The sequence below is a fragment of the Branchiostoma lanceolatum genome, chromosome 4, assembly GCF_035083965.1.
Source record: "Branchiostoma lanceolatum isolate klBraLanc5 chromosome 4, klBraLanc5.hap2, whole genome shotgun sequence".
Lineage (NCBI taxonomy): Eukaryota > Metazoa > Chordata > Leptocardii > Amphioxiformes > Branchiostomatidae > Branchiostoma > Branchiostoma lanceolatum.
In genome coordinates, this window is record NC_089725.1 from 29,272,051 (window position 1) to 29,290,364 (window position 18,314).

At 41.8% G+C, this 18,314-nt stretch overlaps 3 protein-coding genes across 4 annotated transcripts; 1 reads left to right on the top strand and 2 right to left on the bottom strand.

Moving 5' to 3' along the window:
• Positions 1-2,677: 2,677 nt before the first annotated feature.
• Positions 2,678-12,126, bottom strand: LOC136433927 (nucleolar and spindle-associated protein 1-like). 2 transcript variants are annotated; one of them, XM_066426531.1, is made up of 15 exons: positions 11,918-12,126; positions 11,400-11,498; positions 10,898-11,086; positions 10,499-10,606; positions 10,030-10,116; positions 9,486-9,713; positions 8,874-9,084; positions 8,385-8,477; positions 7,389-7,510; positions 6,369-6,500; positions 5,846-5,982; positions 5,201-5,304; positions 4,584-4,757; positions 4,027-4,132; positions 2,678-3,574 (listed from the first exon to the last, which is right to left on the bottom strand). In XM_066426531.1, the coding sequence occupies exons 1-15, from the start codon at positions 12,014-12,016 to the stop codon at positions 3,490-3,492; spliced, it is 1,974 nt and encodes a 657-aa protein (XP_066282628.1). In that variant the 5' UTR covers positions 12,017-12,126; the 3' UTR covers positions 2,678-3,489. The 2 variants fall into 2 exon arrangements, with proteins under 2 accessions (XP_066282628.1, XP_066282627.1); XM_066426530.1 differs by having other exon boundaries at positions 10,499-10,609.
• A 245-nt stretch (positions 12,127-12,371) lies between these two features.
• Positions 12,372-15,503, top strand: LOC136433930 (cytochrome c oxidase subunit 7A-related protein, mitochondrial-like). Its single transcript, XM_066426536.1, has 3 exons — positions 12,372-12,639; positions 13,805-13,948; positions 14,548-15,503. Exons 1-3 carry the CDS (start codon positions 12,568-12,570, stop codon positions 14,689-14,691), a joined length of 360 nt encoding a protein of 119 aa, XP_066282633.1. The 5' UTR covers positions 12,372-12,567; the 3' UTR covers positions 14,692-15,503.
• Positions 15,504-16,306: 803 nt separating this feature from the next.
• Positions 16,307-17,983, bottom strand: LOC136433929 (isochorismatase domain-containing protein 1-like). The gene is made up of 2 exons (XM_066426535.1): positions 17,483-17,983; positions 16,307-17,056 (listed from the first exon to the last, which is right to left on the bottom strand). The coding sequence occupies exons 1-2, from the start codon at positions 17,914-17,916 to the stop codon at positions 16,894-16,896; spliced, it is 597 nt and encodes a 198-aa protein (XP_066282632.1). The 5' UTR covers positions 17,917-17,983; the 3' UTR covers positions 16,307-16,893.
• Positions 17,984-18,314: the final 331 nt, after the last annotated feature.

The following is an 18,314-nucleotide window of genomic DNA, read 5'->3' on the forward strand; positions in this document are numbered from 1 at the left end:
TGAAACAATTCATGTCAAATATATATAATTTTTTTATACAGATGGTGATCATGATCAATTTTTGCAACTTTCTGTGTTTTGTTGTCTTTTATATTATACTTGTCATTCACGAAAACTGCCCGACCGGGCCCCGCGTTGGGAATTGTGACCCAGGTATAAACTCATCGTCTATTACACCGCGGCCGGTCTCGGAAAATGGGCTAAATTTCTATCCGTTGAAGACTCCACATGCGTGCCTAGTGTAGCTTGTTCAAAGTCATCTCATCGCAATCCTTAAACTGAATGAATGAGTGTATGAATGAAATCAATGAATGAATAAAATAACGAATTAATGCATGGATTGGTAAATGGCCATTTTTTTTTTCTGCTGAGCTAAACTTTGCCTTCTCTGGTAAGCTAACTTTTCTGTCAATCTGTTTTATTTCTAGTATTATCTAGTACTAGCCCACAAAGGAGTGTAGTACATGCTTAACTGTACTACTATTCTGAAGTTCATGGCCAAGTTTCCATAGATCACTTCGTGGTTGAAAAAAGCCATTCTTTTGCCGGAGAATCTAAAGGCCATTTTCGTTTCAATAAATGTATAGACTAGAAATAAGGTTGGCTGCAAAGCCAAAAAGTTCGGACAATATTGGCCTACGAGAGCAATATACTGTCGCTCTTGTTGCATACTTGCTTTTAAAACAATTGTTGTTTTTTTTACGTTCACAGGATCTAGTTTATTTTCCCCTGACGTGCACGTGAGTGGATCCCGTTCGACGCCATGGCAGCTAGTTGCGGATGGCTTTGGTCCATTATGTGGATCATCCTGCTGGTGATTATAGGCTGGCCGCTGGGGCTGCTCTGCGCCGTGCTCTACGTCTTTATATCCCCATTCCAGGTAGGAACGCCAATTTTTCTCAGGCCTAAGAAAAAGTATACTGTAAATGCATGTTCGCGGTTTTCGCGGCGACCGTTTCACCACGAACTTAAAACCACCGCGAACATTTTTGTCCAATGCTGTAGCAGCACATGACTAAAGCGCTGCCGCAAACTTAAAACAACCGCAAACACTCCATTTTCGCCTTAGCGCGAGATAAAAACCACGCGAATTTAAATGCATGTACAGTATTGTTTTTTTCCTTCAGTTTACCAGACCTACCCTAGCAAAAACTTACCGACCCCAGTAGAATTGTTTTACAAAGGACAGGAAATTTTCGATCTGACATCTGAATGATGTAAACGTTGTAGAATCGTTTTCCAACAGAACTGATTGTTCGTCAATCCTATAGGGATATACCGTTAATTGTGTTGGATAAGAAGTGTTGTAGGAAGTTGGGCGTTTGTTCCAACAGACAGAAACTGTGACCGAGACGGGGGGAGATACAGGCATTCTGCGTCATTCTTCCCGATGAAGGCTGGAGTGTCACCAGCAATTTTGTCTCTGTTGGAACCAAAAAATAAGTTTCCTGTATTGTGAAACAATCGTATCTAATTGCTTTTGCTGAGGCTCGACTCTAGAAAATAATTTGAAAAAAATCAATTTCCCATTAATCATTTCCCCTTCCCCCACCAGGCCTGTTGCTCGTGCGGAGGGTGCTCGGAGTTCATCAGTCTACTGAACAGAGGCGTGAACCTGCCGCTCACGTGCGCCAAGAACATGGTCACGCAGTCCCCGCCCTGCTAGCAACGTCAAGTCCACACTTCCAGCTCACTAGTCTCCAAGCAGATGTTGGGAAAAGGATCGTAGCGCTTTCTGAACCCCTTCTGTGTTCATACACGATCTATTGCTGTCTCAGGACTTATTAGGCACAGAAACCGTTGCGATCTTTCACTCCAAGATCTGCTTGGAGATTACAGTACATCATGGCCCTTGTTGAGTCGTACTGGTTAAATTTCTGTGTAGAATATGAAGCTAACTGTGATGTACCACCCATTCTACAATTTATCGTGATGAATCCACTTTTTATTTTTATGATACAAATGAGGTTGGAAAAGTAGATAAATGCCTTTTTTCTGGCAAATACATTGAAACAGTGCTCTACATGTCTTACACGGTTCAGCAGTTGTCTGAGAGTGAATTGTTAGAAAAGTGCTCAGTTAGCTAGCTAGCTAGATCGGTCCATGCCATTTGTCAAGTCAAAGAGAGTTCCTACTATATACATGTACTAGTATTGCACACTAGATAATTGAACAAGGTTTACATGTATGGTGCTACACATGTAGTTATGGAAATGTTGGGACCAAATCAAAGTCTACTGTGAAGATATTAATAGGTGGGAACTTTGTTTTAGCATATCCAGCAGCTTTTCCTCTGAATCGTGTTCTTGCCTTGGGCAAGAGTATGGGGGTCTGATCTCCAAGAAGATGTAGGGTCCAACTCAGTGTTCTATGCGTTTTGGTGGAATTTAGTACATTCTTGTAGTGGTGTACCTCTCACTCTTTGCCTTCTACAGGGGGGGGGGGGGGGAAGAGAACAAGACCAATAACATGTGCAACTGACCTGGACCCTACATCTGCTTGGTGACATCTACCAATATAGGAAATGTACTGTATTGAAATGTGTGCAACATGAGCCCCATATTGGAGCAATGTGTACTAAACTGGAATGATTCTCATTTTGTCATCCAAGTTTAAGTTAAAAGGCATCTTTGTCATAAATTCTAACGAACGAAATAAAGAAAGATACTGAAGCCCATAGTGTTTTTTAGTCTTTATTATAAACACTACGATATATTTACATTTCACAAAGGGAGAGACAGTATAATTGCCAAGCCCTTTGCAGGACTACGAAGTATATAAAAAAGATAGCAACAGTAAAAGGTAGGATGAGAGAAAAAGACAATTTGAAATTAAATATTATCATGTTCTAAAACTAACATCTCTGACAGAGAGATGATAAGACAGTTGTACTATGAGCACAATAAATTGTAGATTCATTCAAAAACTAGTTTCCTTTATCCTCTAAGAAAACAAACGTTAGAAAACAGCTGCCAATAAAATGTTCTAGATTACAATTTGTACACCTACATACTAATTATAGAAATTATGATCAGAATATCCCCTTTTTCCTCTCTTCAAGGACTTTCTAGAATTATGAAATATTTGCGTATTTCAAGTCTGAAAACTAGTAAAGCGTAGTATACCACACACTACACACATAAGTTCCAAATACCAATCATCAGTTAGTTGCTGCATAAATCCTGCAAATCTAGCAGAGTGACTTGACTTGACTAGCAGAGTATCGGCTCCTATATAATCATTGAGCCTTGTGATGAAGCAGAAGAGAAAGAAGACGATAATCGAGAACACTATACATGATGATGCGGGACAAACAATGTTACAACAGTCATGTGCACGAGTGCATGTGATGCATGTGAAGTTTTTTGCCATACATGTACTTACATTGCAAAAGCTACAGGCTGAACATTATTTTCAAAATTTCTTGTTTTCCGTCAAAGCTTATCTAAAGTAAAGAGAACAAATTCTACAACTATTGTATTTCACGTCTTAGCATTCAATCCCTCTTCTGGCCAGCATGCGACTGTCCTTGGCTTTTCCTCTGTTCTCCTGCATCTTCTTACGCCTGTCGTCCCTGAGGAAAGGAAAGGTGTTTGTGAGACACTGTACAATGTATAATATTTTGTATAATGTATATACTAGTCTTTTATCACATTCTAGTGCAAAGGATTGTAAACTACATCACAGTACATGTGTGTTATTTACGATCCTTTGTCATGACAACTCAATAACATATAAAGACCATTCAATCGATAAAATTTTTGTATGAAGAACATAAGAACCACTACAATGATCCATCAAAACTGCAATCTAACAGGTCAATATTGCAGCACATCAGGTAAAACTTTAACTATACATAGTTGTGAAGATGTATCAAAATGTTGTTATACACAGAAATGACAGCATTACAGGAACATATGGTAAGTTGAGCTATTGCTTCAATACTTTTCATTGTAGTACACATGTACTTCAACTCAACAGTTCTGACATTCCACTTGTAGAACTTGAACTGTTTGAAACAATTACCGGCTCTTGATGACCGGCCTCTTGTACATCTGCTTGGCCTGCAGGTACCTGTCCACCTTCTCCTTCTGCTTCTTCTCTTCCTCCTCGTTTAGTGGCCGCAAAGCACCTGTGGGACAAGTCAAACAAGGTCTTTACTATAAAAAAGTATTCCATTTCTGTAACACAAAGATACAGGGAAAAAACGAAGTAACATCACATGCAATACTATGGCATGTCCCAAACAGAATAGAAAACCAATGTTCTGTTGCATTACCAATGAAAGTCATCAGGAGGACCAAAATCGACCTTGACTTTTATTCTCAGACCTACCCACATATCCACTATTATCTTCTTGACTCATGCTGGCCAAAGTATGCAAAAATATGAACCAACACACAGAGTGAGACAGGCCAAAAAAAATAGCTGTAGACACACACCAAGACAATCACAAACGGAGACCTAAATCAATATCTCTGTTTTCACTGAGGTAACAATACCTTCTTCACAGAGGTAAAAAGAGGGAAAAGGCAGACAGAGAATGATATCCAGGCCCTCAAAATCAATGACATCATCCTTACCAGAGTGCGGCTTGTAGGTCAGAGGTTTCTGTTTGGAAGCCTTGAGGTCAAAGGTTGGCTTGGGGGCAGGTGAGGTGAAGGTCGAGTTCATGGTAGAGTTCATGGTTGTGTTCATTGTGGAGTTGAAGGTCACATTGCTACCAGCGGTGAACTTGAAAGGTGTGATGTGCTGACCTGAAAAGTAAAGGCAGGGAATTACACAAGTTGTTTAAAAAAAAGTTTTCTGGCACCCCAAAATTGTATGTTTTTCATTGGTAGAACACTATTGAAACAGTATTGGTTAGCAACCTACATCAACTCATTTAGTGATAACCTAATATGGTACATACATGTATGTGACTTAGCTAAATAAAGAAAGTAAAGTGGTACAATCAACCCTGACCGGCCAAACAGCCAACTCCTGCCATAGACCACATTAAAACAGTTGTGTCCAGCTTTAGCTAAGACCCTATGGCTATGCTAACCAAACATCTGCTTTCTTCAACCAGCAACATGTACATCATCATCATCATCATAGTTCGTCCGGATTTACTCCGGTGAGATACAGTCAATAAAGTATACAGTCAATAATGTACATCAATTCAACATATGTGCACAGGTGTTCCACTCCTACTCACCCACAGACTTGCGTGCGCTGGCAGGCTGTTCTGGTTTTGCGAAGGCTGACGGCAGGGCGGGCAACACAAGCTTCGTGGGGGGCTTCAGTGCTGATGGGCGGAATCTAGAGACACAGAAATATCTTATCATTCTCATATTATTGTTCTGGACTAGGGTAAGTACCATCTTCCGTCGTTACGGCTTGCTCGATTTTTTTCTAAGCTTTGAGCAAGTGAAAAGATTGAGCCAGCAATAACAACGGTGGATCTGGACTGGAGAAATATAGTGAATCATTAGGAGATATCAAGACTGTAGTATGAGTGTATAACTAGCAAGTAGCAGTATATTCACATGTCATGTGGCATGTAATCGTTTTACAGCCACATGGCCTCCTCTAAGCTATAGTTCCCTCTCAATTACTTCTTGCTATCAACAGAACTGATGATAATATTCTAACACCAAATCAAATTGGAGGAAAGAATCATTCCATTACTAGATGGTCTAGCAGTGCAAGAAAACAACAGTAAAAGTGTGTGTAGTGGCTGACAGGGCACAGGACCTCACTTGACATCCCTGAGTTGCTTCTGTTTCTGTAAGAGTTTTTTTATGATGATGTTCGTCCATCATTTGTAAGAATCTTTTTAATCTGTAAGAATGCCACCTACTTGACAGCCTTCTCGGCAGTAGTCTTGGGTTTGGCCTGTGAGGACGTGTTGGTTCCAGGTGTGGACTTCATGATGGAGGAGGGAGTCTTCCTCACCACGCTGGACCTCCTGGCTACGGGCTTCACCACACGACCACTCTGGGGGGAGGAACATCGACATGTCAGGTGGTACAGCATTTCAACTGATCAAACACAAGTAATCTTCATATGTATGGGTATTTCACTGGATCCACATGCTGACCACAGGATCCTAGCCTCCTGTACAGACCTCCTTCTGAGTTGCTGCCTTTTTACTGATCTTTGCTGTTTTCTGATTGCTTGCATGTCCTGATTAGGTAAGCTTAATCGGTGTGCCGTAGAAACTACCTGCAACCAAGAAGGTCTGTGTAGGTTTCATTTGGATTTTGGAGTAACATACTGCCCCTGGTACCTAAGAGGCTACGGAAACTTCAAGTAAATTCAACATTGCATTGAGGATGATGAAAATGTTTAGTGACCACTTGATTTTAATTGTGTAACCTTACCTTGTTGCTGCCTGGTGTCTTCATGGCCATTGACCTCCTCCCGGGGGTGATGCCAGCGGGAGTTCCTGTTGCCCGGGGAGTCGGCTTGGTCTTCAGACTCTGCACCGTAGCCTTGGCCTCATCGGCAACAAGCTGGGGTCAGGGTAAAATAGCAGAACAAATAAGAAAAGAAGATTGCAATAACATGTTGTGAACTAGGTAATGCTACTAAGATAACTCTGAAATGTGTTATGATATATATCTGCTAACCTGAAAAAATCTCTCAGACTCTTTTTCATAGTGGAGGACAATCACATATCCCAATGTATTTTTTTCCTTGTGTGCAAAGATGCCAATTATGATTACGTGGATGCATTTTCCATTGCCATTTTTATGCACACATAATTACAGTAACTATAGGGAAACTCAGATAGCCAAAGGAGCTTGCAAGACACATTAGGCACTGACTTTGAAACAAACTGAAGAAAGACTGATTGTAACTTCAGGATGTTATTACAGCTGTATATGATAAGAATACTACTGATTGCTGTGTCTTGAACTCTTCTTTAGAAAAATCAGACCAAATAACTTTTCCACTCGTGTCAAGATTGGTTTTGTTGTTACAGGGAAAACTCACCCTCGTTCAACCAGGACCCCATATCACTCCATGATCGGTCGCGAAAGGGGTCCTGGTAAAAAGCTTCGCCACATATGGTTATGGCAGGTCGACGAGACTTGCTCATGAATAATTAATGAGCTGACCTTATTTGGCACAAACGGCAGTTGTAGCTCATGAATAATTAATGAGCTAGCCGTAACATGTAACCTGATTGGTCGATAGCTTCCCAGCGTTCTTTGCGTGTTGGCTTCCGATGAGAGGAAGCAAACCCTCTGATTGGCTGAAGCTGTTTTGGTGGCGACGTCGTCATAACCATATGTAGCGAAGCTTTTTACCAGGGCCCCTTTCGCGACCGATGTTACGTGGAGCGATATGGGGTCCTGGTTTACCTTAACGAGGGTGGGAAATCTATGTTTCCAAACCTTTGCCTTCTTGACAGAAGCAGTGAAGGCGTCAGTCATCTTTCGCTTCCTAGCCAGGTAGACGTCGATGGACTCCATCTTCTTAAAGCCTTTGTTGTGGATCTTGTCCCAGTCCTTGTTTCCTAAAGAGCCATAAGATTCAAATGTTATCTAAAACAAAAAGACCTTCTGGGTTTTTCTGTGACAACTCATCAACAGGAATATACCAGTCCATTATACATAGCCATGTTAAAGGTTGTTATTCATACATATAGAATACAACACGGGGTATTCCGTATCACCCGAGGTACCAGCCCGACCGCGGGTCGGATCGCCCGACGGCCGTAGGCCGGAGGGCGATCCGACCCGCGGTCGGGCTGGGACCGAGGGTGATGCGGAATACAATGTGTTGTATTTTATTTATGTCATACCTTGGCCATACCCACCCGAGAAAACACACATTTCAATGCGGAATGCGCCAGAAGTTGAGGGAGTTTTGTGTCCTCGAACAAGAAACTGTAGCAACATTGATTCCAATCTCCGAATCCGGTATTCGAATTTCCGACGGCCGCGCAACCGACGCGTTCGAAATGCGTTCGAAATATTCTATGGAAGCCTGTGTGATAACCCTCCCGAACCCTATGTGATCCAGATAGTTATCACACGGTCCGGAACACCCGTATCAGGCCCAGGCATGACATAAATAGCCATACTGTAGGTTGTTATTTGAATTACAAGATTTTGTCTTCACATAGGTCTTCTTGTATCTCATAAAAGAAAGGCGTTTGAAGCCCTATATGGATGTCATATCAGCTACACAACCACATCAATACTAAAAAGTTAAAGAAACTTTGGCAGATAAAATCCATGTCATCTGCCAAAATTTCTTTAACTTTTTAGTAACATTTCTAATGTTGGCAGATTAAACCCATTTGGTAGACAACTAGTGTAGCTAAGAATCCATTTTGAGATATCAACCAGATGAAACTATGTACTGATGTTGGAGTGCCTGCTTACCTGGAGTGACGGGCTTCTTGTTGCTCTTCTGCAGGTAGGCGCTGAACCTGGGGATACTGGTGCTGCTGGGGGCAGTCTGGTCCTTAGCTGGCACTGCAGGTGGGAATAAATATGTTCATTATATGACAACTACCCACCGGGGCACCCCTACATGACATCCTATTGCTTGAGACTACAAAGCTAACTTCAACCATTCATATTCTTACTTCTGCGGTGAGTTAAAATGTTTACTACAAAAACATAGTACTGTTTCTTGAGCTTATTTCTTGATCTAACTTTAAATCTCTGTTTTATTACAGAAAATATTGACTGTTGGAAAGCTTGATACTGTCATTTGTAGCCAATAAATGGGCAGTTTCCTGTGCATGTAGAAGAACATACATGGACAACAAACACCCTCCCCACGTTATTGAAGCAGTGGTGTTAATATCAAGAGATTTCAAATTCTCTGATTTCATTAAGAAAGTTAGAAACACCATAGATACTCACACTTGGCATCCACCCTCTTCTTCAGCTCTGCCATGACCTCAGCCTCCAGAGCAGCCTTCTCCTCTGCTCCCATGGCAACCGCTTCCGTAGCTTCTGTCTCCTCCTCCTTCTTCTCGATCTCAAACGTGTCCCTCTTGATCTTCTTGGCCCTGGGACCGGACGAGCCTCTCTTCCCAGACTGGGGCTTCTCATCGTCAGAGCTGGTGGGGGTCTGGAGGGGGAAGAAGTGAATTCTTTATTCATATGGAAGTAACAAATGCTGCTGGGGTTAATCAAAGATGACGATTCAATCCATACTGAGTTATAGTACTGTATGCATTCATGGGAAGTCCGAACAACTTCTGTTCCCAACTATGCATTTCTTCAAAGAATCTACACTCTACTGTTCACCAGCTAGACCTCTGTCATAAAAACTAGAAAAGGTTTGAAATACGAATGTATACCATGTGCTGGAGAGTGAAAATGATCTAAGGACCATTTGTATGTTAGAGACATAAAGACTGTGTACTCTAGAATCAGGGAAGAATTCTGATCATGATATTTGAGTAAGAATATGGTCACAGGTCTGTGATTTTAACTGTTCAAGAAGAACTACCACTACATTACATCTACCTTGGACCTCTTGGACCTGCGTAACACCGCAGGGGGAGACTCCATGGACAGGAGGGGTGTCTGTGGTTTGGGTGGCTCAACTGCTGCCTTTGCCTTCCCAGCTGAAGTGGGAGTCTTGGATTTGCTGCGGCTTCTGCGTGCAGCAGGCACCTGTGGAGGCGTCGGGGTCTTGGATTTGCTGCGGCTGCGACGTTCGGTGGGTTTCTCTGCAGGTGACACACTGGCGGCCTGCGTGTGAAATTGTGAAAATCTTTGTAAGCAAAGTGGAGATACATGTACCAGAAACACAATGCTTAACAAAAAAAAAAAATACACTGGACTTCTGAGAGGAGAGGCTAAGGCTGACAGGGTTATGCAGTATAAATAAAGGATCCATTGATAACAGCAGATTTAAAAACATAACACAGAATGTTGTGAATGGTGGGAAAAGATTATCAGAATACAGTAAAGGACTCCAAAGGAAATTCTGAATCCTACGAGGCTGCAAGGACATGACTCACTGTAAGAAACATGACTGATAAATTGTTTGATAGTACACATGTACCTTTTCCTGTGCAGGGGTCGGTGTCTTGGACTTGCTACGACTGCGCCGTTCCACAGGTTTCTCTGCAGGTGACACAGGACTGACAACCTGGAAGCGAAATTGTGAAAACAATTGTGAGCAAAGTTTATAAAACAACAGGGTGGAGATACCAGAAATACAATGTTATAGCAACTGATGAAAAACAGAAGAAAAAAAAACTTTATTCAAAATGTTGTGAATGATAGGAAAACAATTACAATCAAGGATTGGTACGGAAATTCTGGCTGATACAAAAGACACGACTCAGAAAGACCTTGATTGTTGACAAGTACACATGTGCATATGCGATTGAGTATCCAGGATTCCTGTATATGATATTTGTGTTCTGTGCTTTATGTAAGGCATCAACAATCAGGCTACGCTGCCTCGATTGGATCTGTAATGTTTTGTAACAATTTACCATTAAAGACAAGTAAACATGCACATGTACCTTTTCCAGTTCAGAGTCAGTAGTAGTGGTGTTGACTGGAGTGGAAGTCTTCTTGCCACGTCCAGCCCTGGTGCGCCCTCCACGTCTGTTCACCTTGGCTTCTGGTGTCTTCTATGAAATAGCATAACAAGGGGTTTTTAATCCTAATGAGGTCCAGTTATGTTTCTGGCGTATCTTTCTTCTATGGTGAGAATACTAGCTATTGTGTCTTCGAATATTTTAACCTACATGTCTGCAATGATTGTCTGTAAGTGAATCGATAAAAAGTAGCAGACAGAAGGTAATGACAACATTCAAATCATCTTGTAGAGTAGTACACAAGAAACAACTATTTAGTATTATTTACACTTTACAAATACAAATGTACCATACCGACAAATGATATGGTTGTTATCTTACCTCCTCTGTGGAGACATCCGTGTTGGACTCCACACTGTCAGCAGTGGTATCCAGGGAAGCGTTGACTGTGGCCTTCTTGGCCGCTTTCTTGGGTCGTCGACCCCTCCTCTTGGTGACTTTAGCGGGAACTTCAGGCTCAGGAGCCGATGTCTCAGCACTGGAGTCTGCACTGCTTGCATCTGTACAGGTCTGATGTACAAAAGTATTAATTTTACCTTTCCACCTTCGATGTTAGAAAGCTTAGTAAGACTCTACTATTAAAGAGCAAATTATCAAAATATCTACGGTACCAAAATCCCACAATGTGGAGAAGACAAAATTGAAATTGCAGGGAAAAATATATCTATATACAAATTGCAATTTGGCAGGCTTAAAGAATGCAAGTATCATTGGTACAAATTTATTATGGATATATAAATAAAGAATTTCAACCCCTGAGACTCAGTATAAACCATATGCATGGTAAAGTATAAGTTCTATTATATCAAATACACAAACCAACCTTGTAGTCCGAGGACTGTGTTGTTGACTCAGTGTTGTTCTTGTCGCCATCTTGCTTCTTGCTGTGGTACTGCTGCAGAGCACTTATTAAATCGCCTGTCTAAAAAAAAATATACATATCATAACATGACTCGAGTTAATATAAAACTGTACATCTTATCAGTACACCTCTTTTAGTACGATACAGATTAGTATTTCTGACACCTATATATGCGTATCCTTGGTTTGTAACATAAAAGTAATTAAAACATGAAAGTTATGACCGAACTTGAAAAGTTGTCCAAGAAACCTGCTTTGAATTTGAAAGTTGTCTTGACACTTTACAGATAAAGTTTGAAAATTTTGTTGTTGTAGTAGTTAGTAAGGATGACTATATACATTTCTCAAAGGGGTGGACGCTCAGAAATTCTTAGTACACATTATCAAAAGCACCCATAAGTCAGATAATATGCAGAAACGCACATAAAAATCTGAATACACAAACGTTAAAAAATGAATAGGGAGGGGGGCATTATTTACCTTCATGTTGGCCTTGATCCCGGCTTGTTTCGCCAGTTTCTGCAGCTCGGAACGCTTCATGCTGCCCAGAGCGTCAACATCAACCTCCTTGGCCGTCATCTTGACTGGATTTCACCTCAAAATTACCTCAACTTTACGAAAAAAACAGCAACAAAGCCGAAACAAAACACACGCTTCTGACAAACCGTCGCGCTATCTCGACGCCTAAATTTGAATATGGCGGAAATTTTGTATTACCGTCGCTGATTGGTTAATTTTTAAAAGACAGTCTCTCATTGGTCGAAAAATTCCCAAGGATCTCTTCGCGGGCACAACAATGGGCGACCTCCAGCGATTACAGTTAGAACAGCAACTTTTTGACTGAGGAAATTTGTTTTAAACTGTGACAAATTATTGCGTTGTTTCTACGGAAAATCCACATAAATATAGGACAGTACACAAATATAGGTTACCCAATCTAACGGCATTTTTACCAAACAGCCTGTTTTTTCTTGTACAAAGCAGAGGTGCAATCCCCGATCCGACCGCAAGGATCGCGTTTCTGGAAGGATCTTGCGTAACGTTCCTTTCCGGCTGTCTGATAGAGGTCAACGCGTGGCGGCGGGCGAGCAGGGCATCTTTGTCTGTGTTTTATAGCAAAATACACCACTATGTTTTACAAATTTAGCAACATCTCAGGAAGAATAGGGGCTGCGTCACAACAGGCAGCCTTCAGACCGGAGGTGAGTCCGAAAACGGCCGAATTGGGTGGGAAATTCTGGGCGATTGTGTGATCTGATATGATACTCGTAAAAGTGGACGCCATGTTTCTCCGGTTTACAAGCGGTAGAACTAGTAGAAGCCGGTAAACTGTAGTGGGTGTGCCTCACGTCAGTCTACAGTACAGATTCTTGGTTTTAACGATCGACAAATGTATACTTGTTAGCGCAAAGGGATTTCAGATCTTCCGTTGTTGTTGCTTACTCTGAAGCTAAAAGTGAAACATGAAAGTGACCTTCAGTCTTGTTCAATTATGGGGGAGGGGGGCGATTTGAACATGGCTATGTAAGATCAAGGACATATATATCCAATATAATGTCCTCGATAAGATCTTAAGAGGTTTATAAAATCAGTAGATTTGTAGATCTGCCTGTACAGTTATAAATGATAAGACATGAGTAGAGAAGAACCTTTGTAGGTCGGAAGTGTAGAAATTATGTCAGTTACAAATAAATAAAGTGGTAGCTATGCTACAGGCATCAAATCACACTTCGCCTCAAATTAAAGAAGATTACTTCTTCACCCTTTCAAAATATAACATACTGCTGTGAAGGCCCCCCAGACGTGAACAAAACCCGACAGGGCGTTGTTATGCAAATCAAGATAATGTCAAGACGAGCACTGTTTTCAAGCCGGGGGCCTTCACCTTTGACACTGCACATGCGTAGTAGCAACTCCGAACTAGCTTATAACATACTGTTAGTGTTAGGAACGTAAAGTCGTTGATCTGGACGGAAGCAGCTACTAGCGCTTTCACACTTCCAAGTACGCATGTGCTTAATTGAAGGCCCCTGAGACATAAACAAAAGCTTTGGCTCCAAAATGCTACAATACGTACCTTGAAATCCACAAGAAGTGTGTATGTATGGCTTATCTAGAGCTGTAACAGAATAAACATGTTTTTAGCAATGTTATTATAACGATAATAATACCTCAGTTGCATAGTCTGGCCCACAGGAAGAGATCTTATTACTCGGACCCATTCTAGAAGATGAAACGCTCACATCAAGGACGAAAAGACTAGAGTACAAATGGTCTATGGGACGAAAAGACTAGAATTAGTAGAAAGCATGTGTCTTTGTGTTAGTCCTCATTTCTCACACCATACCATGCATGTCTCCTCCCCAGGGCATCCTGCCCCTCACACAGACAGAAGCCCCGCCCTTGATATTCGGCTCACCTGTAAAATCAGCAGGTGAGGAGGCGGCAGCTCCAAGGGGGAAACCAACGATAGTCCGGAACAAAGTCCCAGAGATGCAGCAAATCATGCAGGTATGGAGACATATCTCTTAAGACCTTGCAGTGGGTGTTCCAGGCTATCTTGACATTGCAACTTGTATCAATTCTATTCAAATCCTTTTTTTTCTGATTCAAAAAACTAAATTCAACACTGTAGGAAATCTACTTAGGTTCCTTCTTTCACTTTTGAGAAATGTCATACACATGTATATTTTTAATCTTCAAACAGATGATGGGGTAGAAAGTTGTAACATTTTATGACCTTCTGAATCTGATAGAGTACTGTCAGAAAAAAGCAGATCAGAAAATGTTACGAATTTCTAACCCCAACATCTGCTTGTATTGTTTAGTCTAACCATTGAGACCATGTAGGCCAAACTTTAGATTACACTCCCTCCAATACTCACTATCTTCTATGTAGCTTGTGCTGGAATGTATGACAAACCAGGATGGTACCTGTGCTAAGTTTGACCTAAATGCCCCCCTGACAATTCTCCTGTCTTTCCCACAGAGACCTGGTAACATGTTGTATGTGAAGAAAGGTAGGGTTAGGGTAAAGAGGATATTAGTTTTGACCTACATGGCACAAATTGACGCAAAGCATTCCTGACAACCTCCTGTCTTCCCCACAGAGACCTGGTAACATGTTGTACGTGAAGAGGGGAGGACTTGACGCTATGCTGTACAGAGGGACAATGGGGCTCACGGTGTTGGGAGTTCTGTACGCCTGCTTCGGCCTCTTCCAGGCCATGATGCCCAAGAAGAGCCAGGATTGACACCAGCTGATGTCCTAGATGCTGTGGGATGGGGCAATATTCACAACACACAGATTCACTCACTAGTCCCGAGACTGTCCTGACAATGCCATTGGTTATGTGTGGTTTTGAGACAGACTTGAACTGGAATGGACTCATGTTTTGGAGGGGATAATTGATACAAATGTATACCACAACAAATATGCCAAGCTTGTATTTCATAACATGATTACTCCCTGGCCCTGCTTACACCACTAGTATTTTTAGATGACTTTCAGCATTGAAATGTGATCACATGAACTGATTGTTTTTCTGAGTGGAATAACTGGTAACAAGTACTACATTGTATGCTGCAACATATATGAGAGCTTGTATTTCAACCTACCACCACCAGTAATAATCTTATAACATATGAGAGTCAAATGGTATGCTGTTATTTGAATGGTCGACACCTCAATTAGACACATTTGTACAGTATTTACTTGTTGAAAGACAAGCCATTTCTTGTTTGTTGAAGTCAAAACAATCACTAGACCCAAATCTTCCATCTATTTTATGTGTTTGCACATTTTATTCAGAGGACTGAGTAAGACACAAACTCACTGCATAGCCCTGTGGAATTGTACTTGCCATGTACAATGTTTTTGATTTTCTGAAGTTGCTGCAGTATCAAAGGTGGCTTAGATTGTGAACTTATGAATATGAGAGACGTCATTATATGATATGCGGCTTATATGATATATAGATTTCTTGGGTCTACAACACCAGAGTTTTATTCTTGTGTTCTCTGTAGTCTCTATGGCAGAGAAATAAAGAAATGTTTTTGAAATGTTTCTGAGTGGTCCTCTTGCTCTTTCAAGCATGTTGTATCACGTCTAATGTAAGGAGGTTGTGGACAGTTTATATCCTAATTGCACGTGTGTCTCTTACAGAAGAATGATTGCATTTTGAAACTGAAAAAAAATGTAAAGGTCCCAGTCTTTTTGAGGCAGTTGTTAAGATTATAGGCAGTTGGGGCAGTGTGTTGTTAATCCACTGTGTCCAGGGTATGGTGTTGGAAAGCAGAGCCCATATAACCCTTCACCTTCCACCATGTGCACCTCTATACCTCCCCAACAGAAGTCAGGTACATGTAGTAGACCCATTTACACCTGGGTGGAGTGAGGAAAGTCGTTTATATTTTGCAAGGAAACAATGCCTAGCTTGATGAAGAGACATCATTGATAAAAGACCTCCCCATCCCATCTCCATTCAGGTAGATGTGAGCACACATCTTGTATCCTGTTCAGGGCCAGAATTTAAAGCTGTCCCAGTGTCCACAGACCACTAAAATGTAGGCAGGGACAGCTCAAAAATCCCTTAGGACATTTTGGGGACAAATATTGGGACAATAAAAAATCATCAATATGTCAGCCCTTCAAGTGTTTCTCAGCCATTTTTCTAGTTCAAAGTAGAGCTGACTGTGACTAGGGTAGAAACATGATCAGATCATCCTCAATTGATTTCCTTGGTTGCTTTCACTCACCTTTTATAATTAAGGGCCGTAGTAATTCCAAGCTATACTACAGGAACAGGAAGATGCATTTGTGAAGAAGATAGCTAGCACAGAATGAAAGAAATTATACTTCGCATCTGATTCATTTGGATATAAAAAGTTTATTACATGTACTGTAGAACTAAATTTAACCTATCTATATTTGCATTACTGTATACAAATAAACTGCATTATTCTGACTATCCATGATTTTGAATAAAACTTCATCTGTGAGTCAGTAATTAAACAAGACTAACAAAATCATGGATATTGTAGAGACTTCATATGTTATTTCTGTATAGATCTTACCAACAAATTTTTCAATCATATAAAGGATCAGAGGACTAATCGAAACTTGGATGATACATGTATGTGCTTTACTTTGTGTACGGAAAAAGCAATTTTGTTTGTCAGGAATCCAGTCTGGTTACCAACAGTCACTACGAGCTTGCAGGGTAGCGGTCATTGGAAGCGGACTAAAGCTAACAAGACTGGATTCAGGCTATGATTTTGTGGCACACGACACATCTCTACACTACATTTCTGAAGTTCTGATATGCAGCTGTATTTTTGATACACTTCTATCTGAAGACATTCATCAGTAGAAACAAGTTCACATCTTGAGCACAAAGTTCTAATATGCTGCTATATTTTGGGTACACTTCTATCAGCACCAGGTGAAAGGCGTTTCACATCTTTGGTACGAGTCCAGAGTCAGGTGCGCTGACTTTGATGAGTCCCTGAATCTCCTTGAACTTGGGGTGGTTCTTGTCCGCGACCAGCTGCAGCAGGGTGCTCTCCGAGGTGGTAACGACTGCGCCGGCCTGGCGCAGACGGTCGAAGGCGTACACTCTGGAATCAGGAAGGAATGGAACAAGAAATCATATTTCACACTGAGACTGCATGTAGCTTACATTAATCAATATGCCCTTCTGTAGTCGCCACGGCTATCAGACCATATGAAATTACTGTGTGTGTATGTTTGCTTTGGTAAAGGTTGTGGAACAGGGTTGATCACATTACGGCTAATTGAAACTTTTCCTCCATTTGTACGAGGAGGTTACGCTGCTGTACATAGGGCAGCCGCCAGGGGGCCCAAAATATCATTATCATTTCTAGTTTTTGTCACAACCCTACCATCACTATAGCCGTTGTTGGTGCTCAACAGACACAAAGGCTGCATAAAACATAACCTCCATTTTTCATGGAGGTAATATGGCATCAAAAAGCCAAAGTCGCATTTATTAAAACCTGCTATAAAGGCTAATCTCCACACACCTGTCCATCTGACTCCTTGAGGAAGTGGCGTCTGCTATGACGTGCACGTCCATGCCCCGCGCCAGCAGGTCCAGTGCCGTCTGCTGCACGCACACGTGCGCCTCTATCCCGAACAGCACCACGCTACGGACAGCCGGCATGGTCTTCAGCACGTCTTCAACCTCCGGGACCACCATGGAAAACTTGGTCTTAGGGACTACGACCTTTGCACTGCTGACGTCCAACTCTGCAACGGTACTGCCCAGTCCTTTCGGGTACTGTTCCGTTACGATCAGAGGGATGTCTAGGATTTTGCTGGCCTCCACGAGCCTCTGTCCGATTTGTAGGATCTCTGGAAAGAATCTGATCGCCGGTCGGAATCGCTCCTGCATGTCACAGAGGAAGAAAGCGGTGGTTTCGGCGCTCAAGTTGCCCAAAACTCGTGTGGCAGCCATGTTTGATGTAGCCAGGTGTACTGCTGAAGTGGGCGGGGCATTCGTGGTGGCAGATTCGGAGTAAAGCGAACTCTGGCGACTTCAAAATCTGACTAACCTACTGTAATGGATGTTAGGGTTTCCCCGAATGTTGTGCATAAGCGCTCCAAAATCCCGCTTATGTTATGGTTTCCCAGGCCCTGGATTTCCCCGAATAATAATAATTTGTGAACAGGCGCTTCAGAATCTGGGGAATTCCCCGAGTACGCCAGTCAGGCATGTCAGGGGATTCCCCTTACTCACTGTGCATGTGCATGACATGAACTGTTCACGTGAAGAACTTGCACGCTTCCATCTGAAGCAACCTCTACAGGTGACCAACCAGGTACGGCCAAAAAGACACTGGCCAATCAGGTACC